The 17,110-nt window shown below is 43.6% G+C and overlaps 1 protein-coding gene across 3 annotated transcripts in view; it reads right to left on the minus strand.

The window, feature by feature from the left end:
- Window positions 1–17,110, minus strand: part of PELI2 (pellino E3 ubiquitin protein ligase family member 2) — a 321,668-nt gene that overhangs the window by 117,280 nt on the left and 187,278 nt on the right. For all 3 annotated transcript variants that reach the window (XM_044231882.1, XM_044231881.1, XM_044231883.1), the window contains exon 2: window positions 7,025–7,154. Coding sequence is in view for 1 of the 3 variants with exons in the window: in XM_044231881.1 (XP_044087816.1) it covers window positions 7,025–7,154 (130 nt within the window). In the remaining 2 variants the exon portion in view is untranslated. The remainder of the gene's footprint in view (window positions 1–7,024; window positions 7,155–17,110) is intronic.

Genomic DNA, 17,110 nt, shown 5'->3' on the forward strand with positions numbered 1-17,110 from the left:
AGGACCTTCCATATGGTTTCCCACAGTGGCTGCACCAGTTTACATTCCCACCAACAGTGCATGAGAATTTCCTTTCCTCTATATCTTTGCCAATAACTCTCTTGTCTTTTTGATGACACCATTTTAACAGGCATGAGATGATGTTTCATTGTGGTTTTGATTTGCATTTCCTTGATCATTAGGGTCCCTGTGCACCTTTTACATACCTGTTGGCCATCTGGAGGTCGTCTTTGGAAAAGGGTCCATTCAGAACCTCTGCCCATTTTTAAATCAGACGGTTTTGGTATTGAGTTGTAGGAGTTCCTCACAGATTTTGGATATTAACTCCTTATCAAATATAGGATTTGAAAATCCTATTTCTCCTATTCTCAAAGTTGCCTTTTCATCTTGTTGACCATTTCCTTTGCTGTGCAGAAGCATTTTAGTTTGGTGTGGTTTCACTTGTTTATTTTTGCTTTCGTTGCCTTCACTTTTGGTGTCAAGAAATCAATCATTGCCAGACCTATGTTAAGGAGTTTATTCCCTATATTTTATTCTAGGAGTTTTATAGTTTAAGGTCTTATGTTCAAGTCTTTGACCCACTTTACGCTGTTTTTTTTTTGTCTATGGTGCTAGATAGGGGACCGGTTTCATTCTTTTGCATGTGGCTGCCCAGTTTTTCCAATGCCATTTATTGAAGAGACTGTCTTTCCCCCTTTGATTACTCTTGGCTCCTTTGTACTTAAATAGACCATATATGCGTGGGTTATTTCTGGGCTCTCTATTCTGTTCCACTGACCTGGAGGTATGTTTATATGGCAGTACCATCCTATTTTGATTACTATTAAGTTTGTGATACAGTTAGACATCAGACAGCATAATGCCTCCAGCTTTGTTGTTCTGCTTCAACACTGGCTTGAATATTTGGGTTTTTGGGTGTTTCCACACATGCTTTCAGGCTCTTTATTCTACTTCTCTGAAAAATACCATCGGAATTTTCATAGGTATCACATTGAATCTATAAATCACTTTGCGTAGAATGGACATCCATGTTGGTTTATACTCATGAGCTGGAAGCATGGTCTTTCCATCTATTTTTGTCTTCAGTTCCTTCCACCGACATCGTATAGTTTTCAGTGGACCTATCTTTCACCTCCCTGGTTCAACTTATTCCTATTTTATTCTTTCTGATGCAATTGTAAATGAGATTGTTTTAATTTCTGAGTTTGATACTGATTTTCTATCTTGCAACTTTACTGAATTTGTCTAACAGTTTTTTGGTGCGGTCTTCTGGGTTTTCTCTACGTAATATTATGTCATCTGCAAATAAACCATGTTACTTATTCCTTCCCAATTTGGAAGACTAGCTCCTTTTCTTGCCTAACTACTCTGCCTAGGACTTCTAGTACTATACTGAACAAAAGTGGCCAGACTGGGCATTCTGGTCTTGTTCCCGATCTTAGAGAAAAAGCTTTTGGTTTTTTTACCGTTGACTACGGAGGTACATTTCTTCTGTACCCAATTTGTTCAATATTTTTTAATCATAAATGGATGTTGAATTTTGGGTGTTTTTCCTTATCTATTGGGATGATCGTAAGACTCTTACTCTCATATTGTTAATGTAGTATATTACACTGATTTGCAGATGTTGAATCATTCTTGCATCCCAGGAATAAATCCCACTTGACCATGGTGTATGATCCTTTTATTGTACTGTTGAATTTGGTTTGTTGGTATTTTAAGAATTTTTACATCTACATTCAATCAACCAGGGATAATGGCAGGCGATTTTCTTCTCTTCTAGTGTCCTTATCTGGTTTTGGTATCAGGGTAATATTAGCCTTGTATAAAGTTTCAAAGTAGTCCCTCTCCAATTTTTGGAAGAATTTGAGAAGAACTCCTTTTAATTCTTATTTAAATGTTTGGGAGGTTTCACCAGTGAAGTCTTCTGGTCCTTTTTAATTAGCAGACAAACCCCTAAATAACCTCCTTATTAGTAATCGGTCTGTTGAGATTTTCTATTTCCTCATGACTCAGTAGGTTGTATGTTTCTAGAAATTTATCCATTTCTTCTGCATTGATCAATTTGTTGGCATAGGATGGTTCATTGTAATCTCGTATGATCTTTCTTATTTCTGTGGCAGCAACTGTAATGTCTAATTTTGAGTCCTGTTTTCTTGGTGAGTCTAAAGATTCATCTTTATATTTTCAAAAAACCAGCTCTTAGTTCCATTGCTCTTCTCTATTGTCTTTTTTTCTCTCCATTGGCTCCTGCTCTGACCTTTGTTATTTCCTCCCTTCTCCTAACTCCAGGCTTAGTTTGTTGCTCCCCTTTCTAGCTCCTTGAGGCATAAAGTTAGGTTGTTTGGGTTTATATTTTGTCAAAATCATCAAGATAGATTCCATTCTATAAATAAAACAAAGTAAAACAACAACAACAACAACAAAAAGACAACTATTTAAAAGCTGCATTGAACAGTCTGAGGATAATGATAAACAGGGGATTCTTCAAGCACAGAAGGCTGCAGCTTCAGAATGACCATGCAGCAGAGAAAGGCCTCCCACTGCACCAAGACCCAGGCTGGACAGACAGACAATGCTTCAAAAGCAGACCCCGCTACAGCCTACAAAATTAGCTTGAAATAATGAGTTTACGCTGCAGTCTATATCAGCACGTCGGAGTTACTACCATATCATTCACTGCTACAGAAGAGTGTCAGTATTAACCAGGAGAGCCGTCACAGCACCCACAGCTCAAGAACGGTCCTGGCTGCAAAGGTCACTTGAAATGGTTCTGACTTCTTGCTCAATGGTCACTCCGAGAGCACGGATATTTTCCATTCTGAAATATGCCAACTGGAACAAAGGGATAGTCCATCACTTTTGAAAAATAAAAATGCCCAAAAAAGGAAATTTCAATAAAGCACAGCCTACAAGGGAACACGATGATCAAGAGTTTTCATCCGCAACGTGGCTAAATTTAAACCATGGTGCTACCAAAATAGTCACCATCGCCACCACTGGCCTATTTACTGGTCAGGAGCAAAACAGTTGCCCCACAGCCTTAAAAGGAAATGACCAAACAAAAAAGGACTTAAATTCTCAGTCTGATGAGGCCATGTCCTCTACTTAATACCCTCCAATGTTTCCTTTTAGAAAAAACCCAAATCTCTGTTCCAGATCGCTCTGCTCTCCTGGCTAACTCCTTCTGAGCCCTCGCCTCGAAGCTTCCGTGCCCTCAGAGGTCCTGCCCTGTCCACCCCATCCAAGCCCTACCCCTGTTCTCACAGCTCTGTCATCATTTCCTGCCCTGCACAACGTGAAGCTAAGCATGTGTTCACACGAGAACCCACTGTTTTCCTCCTCACTAGACAATTCGTTCCACACAGACAAGGTCTGCACACCGCAGCAGAACTAATCCTAGTGCATGCTGGGCCACAAAAACGTGCTGCGTAAATACACGAATAGACGAACGGTGAATAAACTGCTAAACGCCCTATGCCCATGTAACAGAACTGCCAGAAGTAGAACAAGGTTTTACTTTAAGTTTTCTTTAAATAATTACATAAGAGATGAAATAGCTGAGTATTACTATTTCAAGAGTAAATATACACACGAGGAGAGATTATACGAACGAGATTACCCAACAGTAGCACATCCTTGCCATCCATACAGGACTTTGCGTGGACAGGGGCATGCACGAAGACTGAGAGGCCCCATTTTCCAGCAACCACTATTATTCACAAGGGGGTACACCTTGGTGTGCCCCCAGGTGGTGGGGCAGACAGAAGAAACACAGGATGTCAGCACTTGGCCTTCTGATTAACCACGGTAACCACACCTGCCGTTCTAGGTCTCCTGTCTGCAAGTCAAAATCAAAGAGGACCCTTTCATTACCCATACTGCAGAATGAGACATTTCAGAGCAGATAAACCACGGCTGATGCAGGCCCAACAGCTTTTGCCAAGTACACCACATGCCCTGGCATTCTGACAGGAAATGGGATGTGCAAGAAAGAAGTAAAAACAGGCCAGCAGGCCCTGGGCCACTGTATCAATATCAAATCTAAGCTTAAGGAAAATAAAGGTCCAGAGGCAGAGACTCACAAAGAAGGGTGCCCACTGGTACCAGAGAAAGAGAGTCCAGGGTGAAGTCAACACATCACTGCAAAACCCAAGTGGGCTAACAACCAAGCCGAGGATAGGCTGAAGGGCTGGAGGTCTTTAGCCGAGAAAGCTGTGTGTACACAAGTAGAATCTACTGGAGAGTATGGTCACTTTCAAGTGACAGTGGACTCTAAGTTACACTATATAAGTGGGAGAAGTGAAGGGAGAGTCAAACCAGATGAGTTAATGAATTATCACCCAAGGATGCCAATGTATGGTTTAACACAAGTTAGGGCAAACAGAGGGGCCCAAGTACACAGTCACCGAAATATGCACAAGATGGACTGCAGGTGGGTGAGGCCAAGAGATGCAGAGAAGAGGCAACTTATGTCAATACGGTAGGGATAAAGAACAGACTGAAAGGGAAACACAATGAAATCATTTCTAGTTCCATAAACTGGAAAGATGGCGGGGAGAAAGGGAAGAGGAAAAAAGACTATTGGTGGGAAAAAAAAAAAAATCAACATTCAGTTCAGGTGAGGCAGGAGGAAGAACATTTGAAGGAAAGTTAAATGTCTAAGAGACTTTGTGTAAGGGTCAACAGAGCAGGTGGCAGCCGGAGGAGCAGGGCACAGCTGATCGGGGTGGGAACAGAAGGAGTGAGGACCAAGGGGCTGGGCTCAGGAGGGATGGAATCCTGCGCGTGAGGCCCTCCACGCACATGATACCAGGAGGAGTAAGATGCAGAAGGGCGAGGCAGTAAGGGCGAGCTGATCCACTCACAGTAAGTGTGTCTGGTCTACTCCTCTCCCTCAACCTTGACCCCTGCTGGCTGACACCTGCCAGGCCTAGCAGTGTCCCTTTCCTCACAACTAAAAATCTCAAAGGGGACAGAAAGGTAGTTGGAGCCAAGTCACTTCCCAACACCTTTCAAGAATGTCCACATTAACCCCCGTTGATAGTCTGGTTCTCTCTGAGCTATTCCTGCCCTCTAGCCTTTAATAATTTCTCCATTTTCCCTTTTTTTTTTTTTTTTCCTTCCCCCAAGCCAGAATCATGTGTTGCTTATAACCAAAGTATCTTGCCGGATTCAGCATAGCTCCTGTCCACAGCCAACTCATTCATTTTGTAGAGGAGGAAACCGAGGCCCGAAGAATATAGGTTTTTCCCAGGTTACAAGACCAAAGACCAATTTCCCTACTCCTAGTAATGGAGACCATAAACACAGATGGACACCAAAAGTTTTACAGTTATTTAAATGTTAGGTAAAATCTAGGTATAAAAGGTTAAAGTTTTATAAAAAGCTAAAATTGGAGTCAATGGAGGTGGGTAAAAAAACAAGGGAAAAGCCACTGATCTTGAGAGTGGCTACCGGAAGATCTATTTCAAATTCGAGCTGTATTTCATATTTATCACAACGCGAAGCCTGAAGACTCAAATATTTCTATAAAAATGTTCTTAAATATCTAAATATCTGAAGCCACTGTATCAATATCAAATCTAAGCTTAAGGAAAATAAACGTACAGAGCGAGAGGAAGGGAAGACAAATGCCAATCCACGGGCAAATATGAGGACCGGGTCTACAGCATCAGAACATTTTGGCACTGATCACGTGCTTGAACACTTTTGTCTTCGCATCCTCCAAATATTTTTCGACTATAAAATATTTCTCCTACTTCCTTAACCTCCCAAGACTGTTACTTCACTTCCCCTTTTCTCAGAATCTTTGTAAAGCTCATTTCCTTTGTTTTCCCTATCTAGCGTCCTTCCCTTCCTAGAACTTAACTTTATTTCCCTTTCTCTAGCCAAAACCTTGGCTGCTAAATATTAATCTTTCCTGTTTCCTTGGTGTTTGAGATTTTTGGATCTAACCAATTCCCTCATTAATACAAGACAATCTTAACTGGTATATTCTAGGAACTTTTTTCCATGGCACAGTTTCAGAAACAACAACAGCAGATTTTTTTAAAAAATAAAAACATTAACCAAGGTGATAAGTTTCCAGGACAGAGCATAAACACCACACACGCTTCCCTGAAGCTATTCATTTTCCTTTGAACTATGGATTTTCAGTAAAAATGGGGATCAAGTCTTACTTGTTCCAGATGGTTCAAACCCATTATGATAAACATGTATAGCCAATGCACCATATGAAATATTTCAGGGGGATATAATTTTTATAGAAAAGGAAACTATGTTACAAGTTAAATAATTTACTTAATTAGAAAATTTTCCTATCTAAGTAGATGGAACATATCGACCAGAATGGAAACTCAGGTTTCTCCCTATTTCCATATTAGAAAATAAAGTAGTTTTAAAAATTAACATTTTATATGTTTCAAACCTACGAGAGGAGATATAATACATTTCTTACACAACTTAGCTGTTTGCTTCTAGTCTTTCTAGTAATCACCCAAATTCAATTCCATGTAGATGCAGATTATGTGAAAACTACTACTCAATAAATAGAAGGAAAATAACAAATCTTAATGAGGTTTTACTAAGACTTACTGCAAAAACTCTTTAGGATACAGAACATCATTTACCCTTCAACTACAACTATTCTAAATTGACATATGTTGATTCCACTATATCCCAAGCAGTGAGCAGTCCACCATGGCAGCGGGTGGGGTGGGAGGGCACTTGCCGACTACCACTCAGGGACCATGTGGCCATGTCTGGAGACCTATTTGGTTGTCCCAACAGCAGTGGCAATTGGAGGTGGGGATCTAGTGGGTCAAAGCCAGGGATGTGGCTCACATACAAAGCACAGGACAGCCCTTCCCAACAAAAAACTCAGCCTCAATGACTGAGAAACTGTCCCACCAAAAGAAAAAAGAAAAGCAAATGGGACAAAACAAAAAAACCCAGCCAAGACAAGACGTGACCATGAGTCACCACCCACCAAGACCTTCCCAATACTGCAGGAGCCACCTACCTTGGACGCCTGCGGCGTGGATATCACGTGGACCGTGCTGGGTTTGACTCCATTCGCCTTCGGCCGCTTATAGAGAGCAAATCTGCTTTTCCTCCGACCTCGGTCTCCATTAGGTAAAGCACCATTGTACCTATAAACAAAAACCAAAGTTCATTTATTTGTAGGTTTTTTTAAAGTTTTAAGACAAAAAGATGGAATAAGAGAAAAGACAGGGATGAAGAAAAAAAAAGAAAAAGAAAAAAATCGCCCACTAAACACCCCACAGGAGGAACGGGCTGCAAAGGAGACTTCAGCTGTAATGAAATTCAAATCACTTCTAGAAACTTAATTTAAGAGTGATGTACAAAGTAATTATAGGTTTCCTATCCTATAAAGTGAGACTCTTCAAATCTTTTTGGAAAGAGACAGTATAAATAAGCAAATGAGAATTCTGCAGAGGCTGTATTAGAGCCGGCTCAATTTAGCAAGTGTTGTTCTAATGGACCCCAGAGAAACACTCAAGAAATATTTTTAAATGAACTAGTTAGAAAATAGCATACTAATTAAACCTCATCTCTCACTCCCAAATCATGTTAATGTCTTTAGGATCTTTATGTGTAAGAAAACCAAATTTAGTTACTTGCAGTCTTAAAAGTTCTAAATTCTCCACATTCACTCTCATTTCTATTTGAACTTTTAAACTGTCAGGCGAGCAAAAACACCTTGTGAAAATTAAACATAAAATAGGACTTCACAAGAAGGCTGTCCATAAGGAGGCCTAGAAGTGGGGGGGGCGGGGGGCGGGGAAGGAATCTTAGTCCAAACTGTCCAACAACTTAAAAGTCATCTGAAAAACAACATCTTTATGCAGATTCTCCACATTAATACCTTAAGCTAATATCCGTATTTAAAAGAAATGCAGGGGGCGTCTGAGTGGCTCAGTGGGTTGAGCCCTGCCTAGGTTCAGGTCATGATCTCAGGGTCCTGGGACTGAGTTGGGCTCTCTGCTCAGAAAGGAGCCTGCTTCCCCTCATCTCTCTCTGTCTGTCTCTCTGCCTACTTGTGATCTCTGTCAAATAAATAAAATCTTTTAAAAAATAAAAAATAAAAGAAATGCAGGACTACACTTCATATTTCTTTTTCCAATTGTATTTCTGACTCTGGCTTTAATGGGACCCTGTATGTGTATGTTCTAACCAGTGTCTCCTGTCGCCCAGCTGACAGGACTGTTCTCCACCCCCTTATCTAGAGAAGTTCAACTTGGAAGTCTTGCCTTTGCCTCGGGTTGAGCCATGCCCAGGACAAGGTGGCCAGGAGGGCAGAGGGGGCCCTCAATAAAAGTGGAAACAAAGAATTTGTTTTATAATTGGGTAGCTACAGTTTGACCATGGATTTAAATTATCACTTGAAGTGATTCCTGCTGTGTTTTTAATCTGTTTCCATTTCCATCACAAAGGAACATGAGCTACAGAAAAGTGTCTCTAGAATACAGACATGATTTATTGGGAGTCTCATCTTTGTGAGGCAAGATCAAAACATGCACGATTTTCTTACACAGATTTGTGATTGTTACTATAATGAATCTATCTGGGAGTAAACCACCAATGTAAGCCCAGTTTATTATATTTCCAGATCACTTAAATCAAGATGAACATTCTGTATTAAGAGAAACATATGTAAATGAATTAAAGTTAGGACTCCCAACAGTTTAGAGGAATGGTGTTCCCCACTGAGGCCCAGAGGCAAAAGGGACAAGATCTGGAAGCATTTCCTGTGCTTCTCCGGTCTCCCCAGCTCCCTGACCCACCTCCCAACTACACGCTGCTGGCTGAGATCTAGCACGGCAAGAGGGTGTCGGATGCTTTTAGGGATCCCTCACGTCTGCACACCCTCTCAGGAACCCATCTCTTAGTGGCCCCAGGTGTGTGAGGCACCATGGCTGAGAGAAGTGGCCCAGTCAGCACACTCCCCACCGCACTGTAGCTGAATGGCTGGGGGTGGACATCTGGCACACACTGGCCAAGGACATGCTCATTGTGGAAAACTCAAAATTGGGACAGAAAGAAAACCAGCCAGGGTCTGTGGATGGCCGGAGCTGTACGATGTAAGTGCACCAACCGCAGGGATGTCCCGACCGGTCACGTGATGCAGTGGCAGCGAAGTGAGGAACGAAGCAGACGAACAGAGAGCAATGACCAGAGACAAAGAGGATCTTCAGGGCTTGTGTTGGCCCTGTTGTTCGCCGACCCTTGTTCATGACATCTTTCGTTTCAGCTAGCTCAAGTTGGCTTCTGCTACCTACAACCCCCAAGTCCTATCTACTATAAAGGGGGTGAGGGGCACAAAAACTAGGAACACCTTAACTTCTACAGAAGCATTTAAAAAGACGTGAGCACAGAAGCACATGCTGCGCGTTAAGCCAACACTATGCCAGTCTACAGACAGATGACCTACTCACTCAATACAGATAAATGATGATAGGGGAACAATCGTACCAGAAATAATTAAGGTGATGGTGGAAAAACCAGTGTTATGATGAGACAAGTTTCTAATTAGGTGAAGCTACATGGTCGTTCAGTATTAAAAATGCCAAGTCCTAGAGCTACAGTGATGAATATCGGCTTCGGTCTTCAGATTTCTCTGAAGTGAGATAAGTGTGACAAGACCTGCAACAAGATGGGACTAGTGCATAAAGCATGTGGGAAGAGGCATCAGGGAGAGCTTCGTGGAAGAGACAGTGTGTGAATGGTCTTGAAACAGGAACTGGACTAAATGGGAATGCAGGGCAACAGTACGTACAAAGGCAAGGAATGTGGGTAATTTAGTACTGTGAGAGCATCAAGGCCCATGGAAGAGCAGTAGAGGGTAAGGTGACAATGAGAGCCTGGTGCTCCATGAGGGTGTGGCTCTTTGGGGAGCGGTAAGATGTAAGCAAAGAATGGGGAGCGGTAAGATGTAAGCAAAGGACTAACACGACCAGACACAAGGTAATGGCTGAGGCAGCAGGGTGCCGGACCACTGGCAGCCAGGAGTCAAGATGGTCAGATGGGACGGCCAGCCGAACCACAGGCAAATGTAGTGGGTTGAATGGTGTCCCCCAAATAGATGGATCCATGTCCCGGATCCTTTGGGAAAAGGGTCTTTGCAGATATAGTTAAAACCAAGGAGATGAAATCATCCTACGTTACTGGAGGGCCCTAAATCCAGTAACAAGCATCTTTGTAAGAGACACACAGGACCACGTGAACAGAGATGCAGAAACTACAAACAGACAATCATGAACCAAGGAATGCCTGGAGCCTCCAGAAGCAGGAAGAGACAAGGAAGGACCCCGCCCCTCAGAGCCCCCCAAGACAGCATGACTTTGGCAGCACTGCGGTTCTAGGCTGGAGGCCTCCAGAACCGTGAGAATCCATTCTGTGGTCTTGAACCACCACGCCGATGGTAACTGGTCCCAGTAGTTAACAGCCTAGACCAAAGCAGCGAGGAAAGGACTGGGAAGATCAGCTGAAAAGTTCCTAAGTGTTGTCCTTCAGCGCAAGGTAAGCATCAGAACCTCCGGGGAAGCCTTATCAAACATGCGTGCCGAAGTCTCTAGAGCTTCCCCTGTGGAGTCCGGCGCAGGGCTGCAGGCGTGTGTATCTGTCAGCCACACAGGGAGACGCTCCTGCAGCCACAGCTGAGCACCGTAAGACAAGTACCAGTAGCACTTGGGGACCTGTTCGGCTGCACAGGGTGGAGGGGCAGAGGGGTAATGGCATACGGGCTTCTGGCCTCAGTAGGGTGGTGGGGGTGGGGAATGGCATTATTAGGAAGCAGAACAGGAATTTCAGGGATATCCAGGGAAAGCCCTTGGGAGGCGAGAGGACTTAGAGACCTGGAGGACTTTTCCACCCAAGTGTGGCAGCTGCAATCACGAAAGTGCAGAATGAAGAAGTCAAGGACCAGAAGGCAAGGGCAGACTCTAGAAAATGCACCCATTTTAAGAAATAACCCCTTCAAGTCACAGGCAGAAGGCCCAGGAACAGGAGACAGTCATCACTGAAGACGAGGGAATTAACAGTGTTTACACAGTTAAAAGGCCAGTTCATAGAACCAAAATGTCCTACCATGATCTGGAAAAGACCAGGGTCACTGGGGACCCATCCACCTCCAGAGTGAACAAGGAAACACAAGCCAGCCCCTGACCCTGCGTCTCCCTCTGAGCCTCGCCTCCCATTCCATGTTCCCCGCACAGCCGAGAATCGCCGCAGAGCGCCCCTCTCCCACAGTCCTGCTTCTGATACTCCTGGACTACCACTACCACTATCACCTGATCTTTGCCCCAAACCAGAAAGTACATTTGGCCACGGGTCCTGCCATCACCTGTCCAACCTCCAGCCCACCCTGAAAGTTTCCCATTGGCTCTCAGATCAGTGTGGCAGATCAGAGAGGACCACAGGTGCCCAGGACTTCTCCCAGGTGGAGGTCGGGGGGGGGAGGGGTCTAACTCCTACATCTGGGCTGGCCTTAGGGTCTCACTTACCAACAGGATGGGGAGGGAAGTGACATGCTGAGACGTTCTGAGCCAAGTCTGAAAGAGCCTCGCAGTTTCTGCCTGGGTCTTTTGTGAGCCTTTAAGAACCATGGGAGAGACCTGGGACCACCACCATGCTGGGGGGCCTATATCTAGGTTCTCCGGTCGGCAGGCTCAGTTGAGCTCAGCTGTCTAAGCACCCAGTGAAGGCACCAGGCATATGAATGAAGCAGTCTTGAACCTTCCTGACTAGCCTATCTCCCAGCTAACTATGACCAAGTGATGGTGATACCATGCGGGGCAGAAAAACAGTCCCGCTGAGCATGGCCTGAATTCCTGACCCACACAATGGTTCCGTAAAGAAGAATGGTCGCTGTCTCACGCCACTAAGTTGGGGATAGGCGATCACACAGGAAAAGGGATCTTTCGAGCATGGTCACCTCTTCCTGACCGTGATCACAGGCTCCTCCACTCCCACCTCCTGCCTCCCCATCCAGCCTAGCTTCCCCCAGGGACCGTCTGGTCCAACTGCAGCACCCAACACCGCACCCAAGCATAGTGGGCACCCAGGCATGGAGACCCACCCAGGGAAGCTACATGACCAGAGAGAAGGACCATCATTTATACAGTGGAGGAGAGCCCAGAGAGGTGATTTTCCTGACAAAGGCAAAAAGTCATCATTCCAAGGAAGAACCCAAGAATGTCCCCCACCCTGGCAAGGTCTTCGGCCAGTAAGTTTGTAGAAATAATATTTCCAAGTGTTGCTGCCACCTGTTTTAGCTGAACAGGGGTATCTGGGTTCAAACCCACATGTCGCTTTTCAAGCTTCCCATTAAGACAAAACAAAACAAAAAACAAACACAACCAAAAAATCCACGTATTTAGTAAGTGTGAAATGAAAATCTAACTCTTCCTGTATGCAGGGCAAATAGTGGGTATTAATAGTAAAGGTATTTGGATGCTGTGAATGACAACAAAAAAATCTGTGTAAGAAACCTCACAAATCAAGGGCTTTTCCTGGTTTCAACTGCGGAGTTCATGTATGTTTTCACCATCATTCTCTGTGCATTACCACAGGAAAAGGAAAGCCACGAGGGAGGCATTACTACTCTCCGTGGACAGGCAACGGGCTCGAATGGTTGAAATACACACACAGACACACACAGCTAGGAAAAGGCAGACAGAACCCTAATGCACACCTGCTTCTGTCTGACTCCAAATGTCATGCTTTCCAGTAGACGCTGACAATTTCTAAAGTTAAGACATTTCTTGGCATATAACACAAGATACCGTCTCAAGGACATGCCTGCCACCTAAACATGCACTTAACAGAAAGAATTTTCTACAGGAAACAGCAAGAGAGGTGTGCCAGGGGCTCCCCGTCCCACTTGGGAGGCAACACATTTGATCCTGCAGCCTGAACTTGCAGCTGCATCCACATGGACATGGGAAAGAGGACGTGGAATACAGCATCCCAGACCAGGTTCAGAGGCAACCCAGCTTCCCGCCACAGTCTGAACATCCTGTCCTCCCTCCAAAGCAGCATTTCTGTCCCTTGTACAGACAAATCACGAACAGCTCCTGTAACCAAAGCAAACTGTATGCAGCAGATGACCAGGTCAGGGATGTACAGACAGGGCACTCCTGCCATGTGGCACCTGCCTGGTCACAGCACACAGCAGCTCCCCCGGACAGTGAATGTGCTAGTGCAAGTGCAAGAACGTGCATGTGAGCCCGTAAGTGCTGGATACCAGCCTGACGTTGTTACAGCCCCGACTCAGTGCTCACTGTCAGAACGCAACTGGCGTGGCCTTGCCCAAATGAGCATTCCATCCAAAGCCTCGGATCCAACAGTGTCCATTCCTCCGTGACTCACGCCACTGCTGCATGGTGTAGGGTTCTGTAAACTGACGTGCACTGCTGGCTAAAGAACTAATTATGACAGGACCTGAACAGTCTCTCCCCTCTGGTGATTACCTGCTGCAGCTTTTTAAAACATCATGATGTTCATTCAGAAAATCGTCCTGGGCTCGGCCTGAAAATGAGAATTCTCCACGTCCCATTTCTGGTTGGAAATGGTCCTTGCTTCAAGTAGCTACTCAAGGTCCAGTCAATATAAAAACAATACATTCACTCAAGAATGCCCCCCCATGAGGTGTCCGGGGTGGGGGTGGGGGGTCAAGCCCCAGGGCCAGGGGCTAAGGATACTCACAAGAGCCCTTCTTGCCTCCTGAGAGAGCGAGGTGATGGCAGCCAAGGTAACAAAATGATTAAAAAAAAAAAATACTGATAAACACCAATGAAAGGGAGTTAGAACACAATGGGGAAAAAATAAACCAGAACATTAGGTTCCGAATCAGGACCCAGAATGTGGGATCGGAGTCATGGAACTCTAGGAGCTATCTGCTCTACCAGACCCAAGCAACCTCAAGGGCTTAATCTTCCCTTTGTAACTTACACCATTTTGATTGGATGCTTTTCGATAAGTTTCCTTCCTATTCGCATAAGCCCCTTCCCCTCTACATGGCACCTTAAAACTGAGGGGGGGCTCAGTAACACAGTTACCACAGTTAGTGGTTCGGGGACTGGGAGACAGGAGTTCTAGCTCCCACTCCTTCCTACCCGGGGCTGGGAGCCTACCGAAGATGGGCCTATTTCTTCAGCTGCAGAGAGAGCAACACAAAATTACAAATTCTATTTCAGAGACTCCCAAGCCTCTTTGGAGCATTCCAAGTACGGATGGACACAGAAGGCGTCTCACTGGCTAAAACCGTGGTCCTGGCTCAGGAAGGTGAAGGTCCTGGCGGTTCCAGAAACTACTGGCTTTTACAGACGTGAACCCCTTCCAAAAGCCTCCCCGATCTTTAGGGCTTTTAGGTTTGCAGGTTGCCTTTTTATTATCTTGAGGTTTTGTTTTTTTTGGTTTTGTTTTTGTTTTTTTAGCATCCCCAAACCAAAACATTTACCAAGGTGAAATATTACAAAGTCTTTTATATCAGGAACATAGTACTGTCCCCACAATAGGAGATCTTAGGCTGTTCCTCTGGGCTTTGCTCACCGGCACACTCCCCTCCAGCCCCTCTGCGGCAGACCTTAGCCAGGGAGCCCTCCTAGTTCTCCCTCCCATTCCAGAGGGGACTTGGCTCAAGTTCCTGGACTCCTCAGAAGTGCACTCTCTCTCCTTCTCAAGGAGGAAGGCGGAAAGTTCTAGGTTTCCATTCTGCTGTGGTGTGCTGTGAGAGGAGCTCAGGAGTAGTAGCGACCCAGCCTCACTGGTGCCACACCTACACTGACTGCTGGACCATCCTGACCTTCTTTTTCGCATTTACTCAGTTCCTACAGAGAGGGTCACCCCTCCCTAGGTGCTTCTTCCTCCAACCACGCCGATCAAAAGGAAACCAACGAACCCTGCAAAGCAAATCCAGTCTACCTTAAAAACAAAGGAACAGTTTATGAAAAGATCATAAAAAGTCATTGGCGGGACTCAAGACTTTCTTCTTCTTTTTTCATTTCAAATTGGTACCATCACTAAATCACACAGGATTTTTTTTTACTTTTTAGTTAACTTTTTTTTTTTTTAACTTTTTCTACCTTTTACTTCGATTGAATCTTTGATTTTTAAGCATTGCTAGAGGGCCAACAGCAGAGCATTTTTCACTGAATACTTAAAGATACGCAAAGAATCAAGAATAGAGAAAGCTATTTATGTTACCCTCAAAACATCTAAAACTATTTCTTTTACTCCGCCATTGGCTCCAACAGTCCAAAACACCTCCAACTAAACGTATATAAATCTCCATGCTTTATGGCAGAGAATCTCTTGCTTACATTAGGTGAAAATTAAAGTATTACTCTTTAGTAACCTGGTTCCTAAAAGAGAAAAAGATCACAAAGAAAAAACTAAAGTGTGGTAAAAAAAAAAAAAAGAGGATTTGATATAGTTCAAGATTTGTACAGTTCAAAAACCACATCAGGATTTATCTAATTCTTGCATTAAGTACAGATCAAATCCCCAATGTTCCTTCTTCATCATTGTGACATTTGCTCATTTTAGCCTCTCACCACGTAAGTTAAAAGATCAGGTGTATGAACGGTATGTGGTAGGCTAGGCCACTGGTCCCAGTTCTTAATTCCTCCCTGAAGACATCCCCTGAGCTATGACTTTCTAACTCCGGTGAAAGTCCTTGTCCTGGACTTTGGGTTGGGCTAAAGGGAGGTTCATAAATGTGATGCAAAGAGGGGTTGGAGGTGCACTTGGCAGTGGGGTACATCCTCTGGGCTCTCAGATGTGGTCACAGGAAGATGGTGTCCCAAGCAGTCTGCTAAGGAGAGACAATGCAGGGGATCAAACCACATGCAGGCAACACGAAGGAAAGCCACGGCATCACTGCCTAAGGCAAAGTCATCTTAACAAATCCACGGACTCATAAGAATAAATCATTGTTGTTTTAAAAGTCAGAGTTTGGGGATGATTTGTTACTCAGCATTACGGGACAAAAATGAAATGAAGTTTTGAATTTCAAAAGCAAATTAATGTAAGTAGCTTCCTCCATACCTAAAGACTTTAGGCCAGAGACACAGAAAACATCATACACACACACACACACACACACACACACACACACGTTATGTATATATATACACACACAGTTTTATATAAAGACTTCTATTCTGAAGGAAAAAAATTAGAATTCCAAATGTGTCTCTTTTTAAATTAAGAAAAAACTGACATTAAAAAATGTATACTTTTTAAAGAGGGTGACGAAATATCAAACTGTAGGTCTTTTTAATAAATTATGTCAGTTAAAAGCTGTGGTCCCTCAAATAAGTTATATATGTATGTAAGGTCTTAGTCTCTAAAAATCAAATTTAGTAATCTGATCCTAATTTTTTATGTCTATTTGGCAAAGCACTGATCCTTTTAAATATTTATATACAACTTCTACCATAGTAAAAGGCCTCTAAAAAGCGAGTATTTCAAAGGTTGCCAGAAAAGGGAGCATCTAAAACTAACACTGGGCCCACCATCTAATGTATACTAAAGCTCTGAGCATTTCAGATCAAGAACCTGATATGCAAAGATTTTATTACTTGCCCAAAGAATTAAAGCCAGAAATTGAAACTAGCATTGGAATCTCTTCTGTCTCATTAAGTTATAACTATTCCTAACCACTAAAATAATTACTTCAAATCTCTTTTCCTTTTTCAAAATTTCTCCTGAAAGACTCACACTAATGTAACCTTTACTAATGTTTACTTTAAACTTTTAGCATACGCACATGGAATTTAGAAATTCCTAGAAATATAGATGTGTCAGAGCAAGCAAGCCCAACTTTTAAAAAACTTGTTGGGCAATTCCCTAATGAATTAAGAGATATATAATTGATATTGCATGTAACAACTAAGTTCAAGATGGTTATAAAATATATTCACTTTAATCAATTACCCATGACAGAACAGGGAGGGGGGAGGGAAGGGTTTACACCAAATGTAAACACTGCATTTAGCTAGCTGCAAAGCTTAAAGCCAGTGGTGGCTTCACATCATGCATTTTGAGGCATGGATTCACATCCTTTCATGTACCTTTTCTA

The sequence above is a fragment of the Neovison vison genome, chromosome 13, assembly GCF_020171115.1.
Source record: "Neovison vison isolate M4711 chromosome 13, ASM_NN_V1, whole genome shotgun sequence".
NCBI lineage: Eukaryota > Metazoa > Chordata > Mammalia > Carnivora > Mustelidae > Neogale > Neogale vison.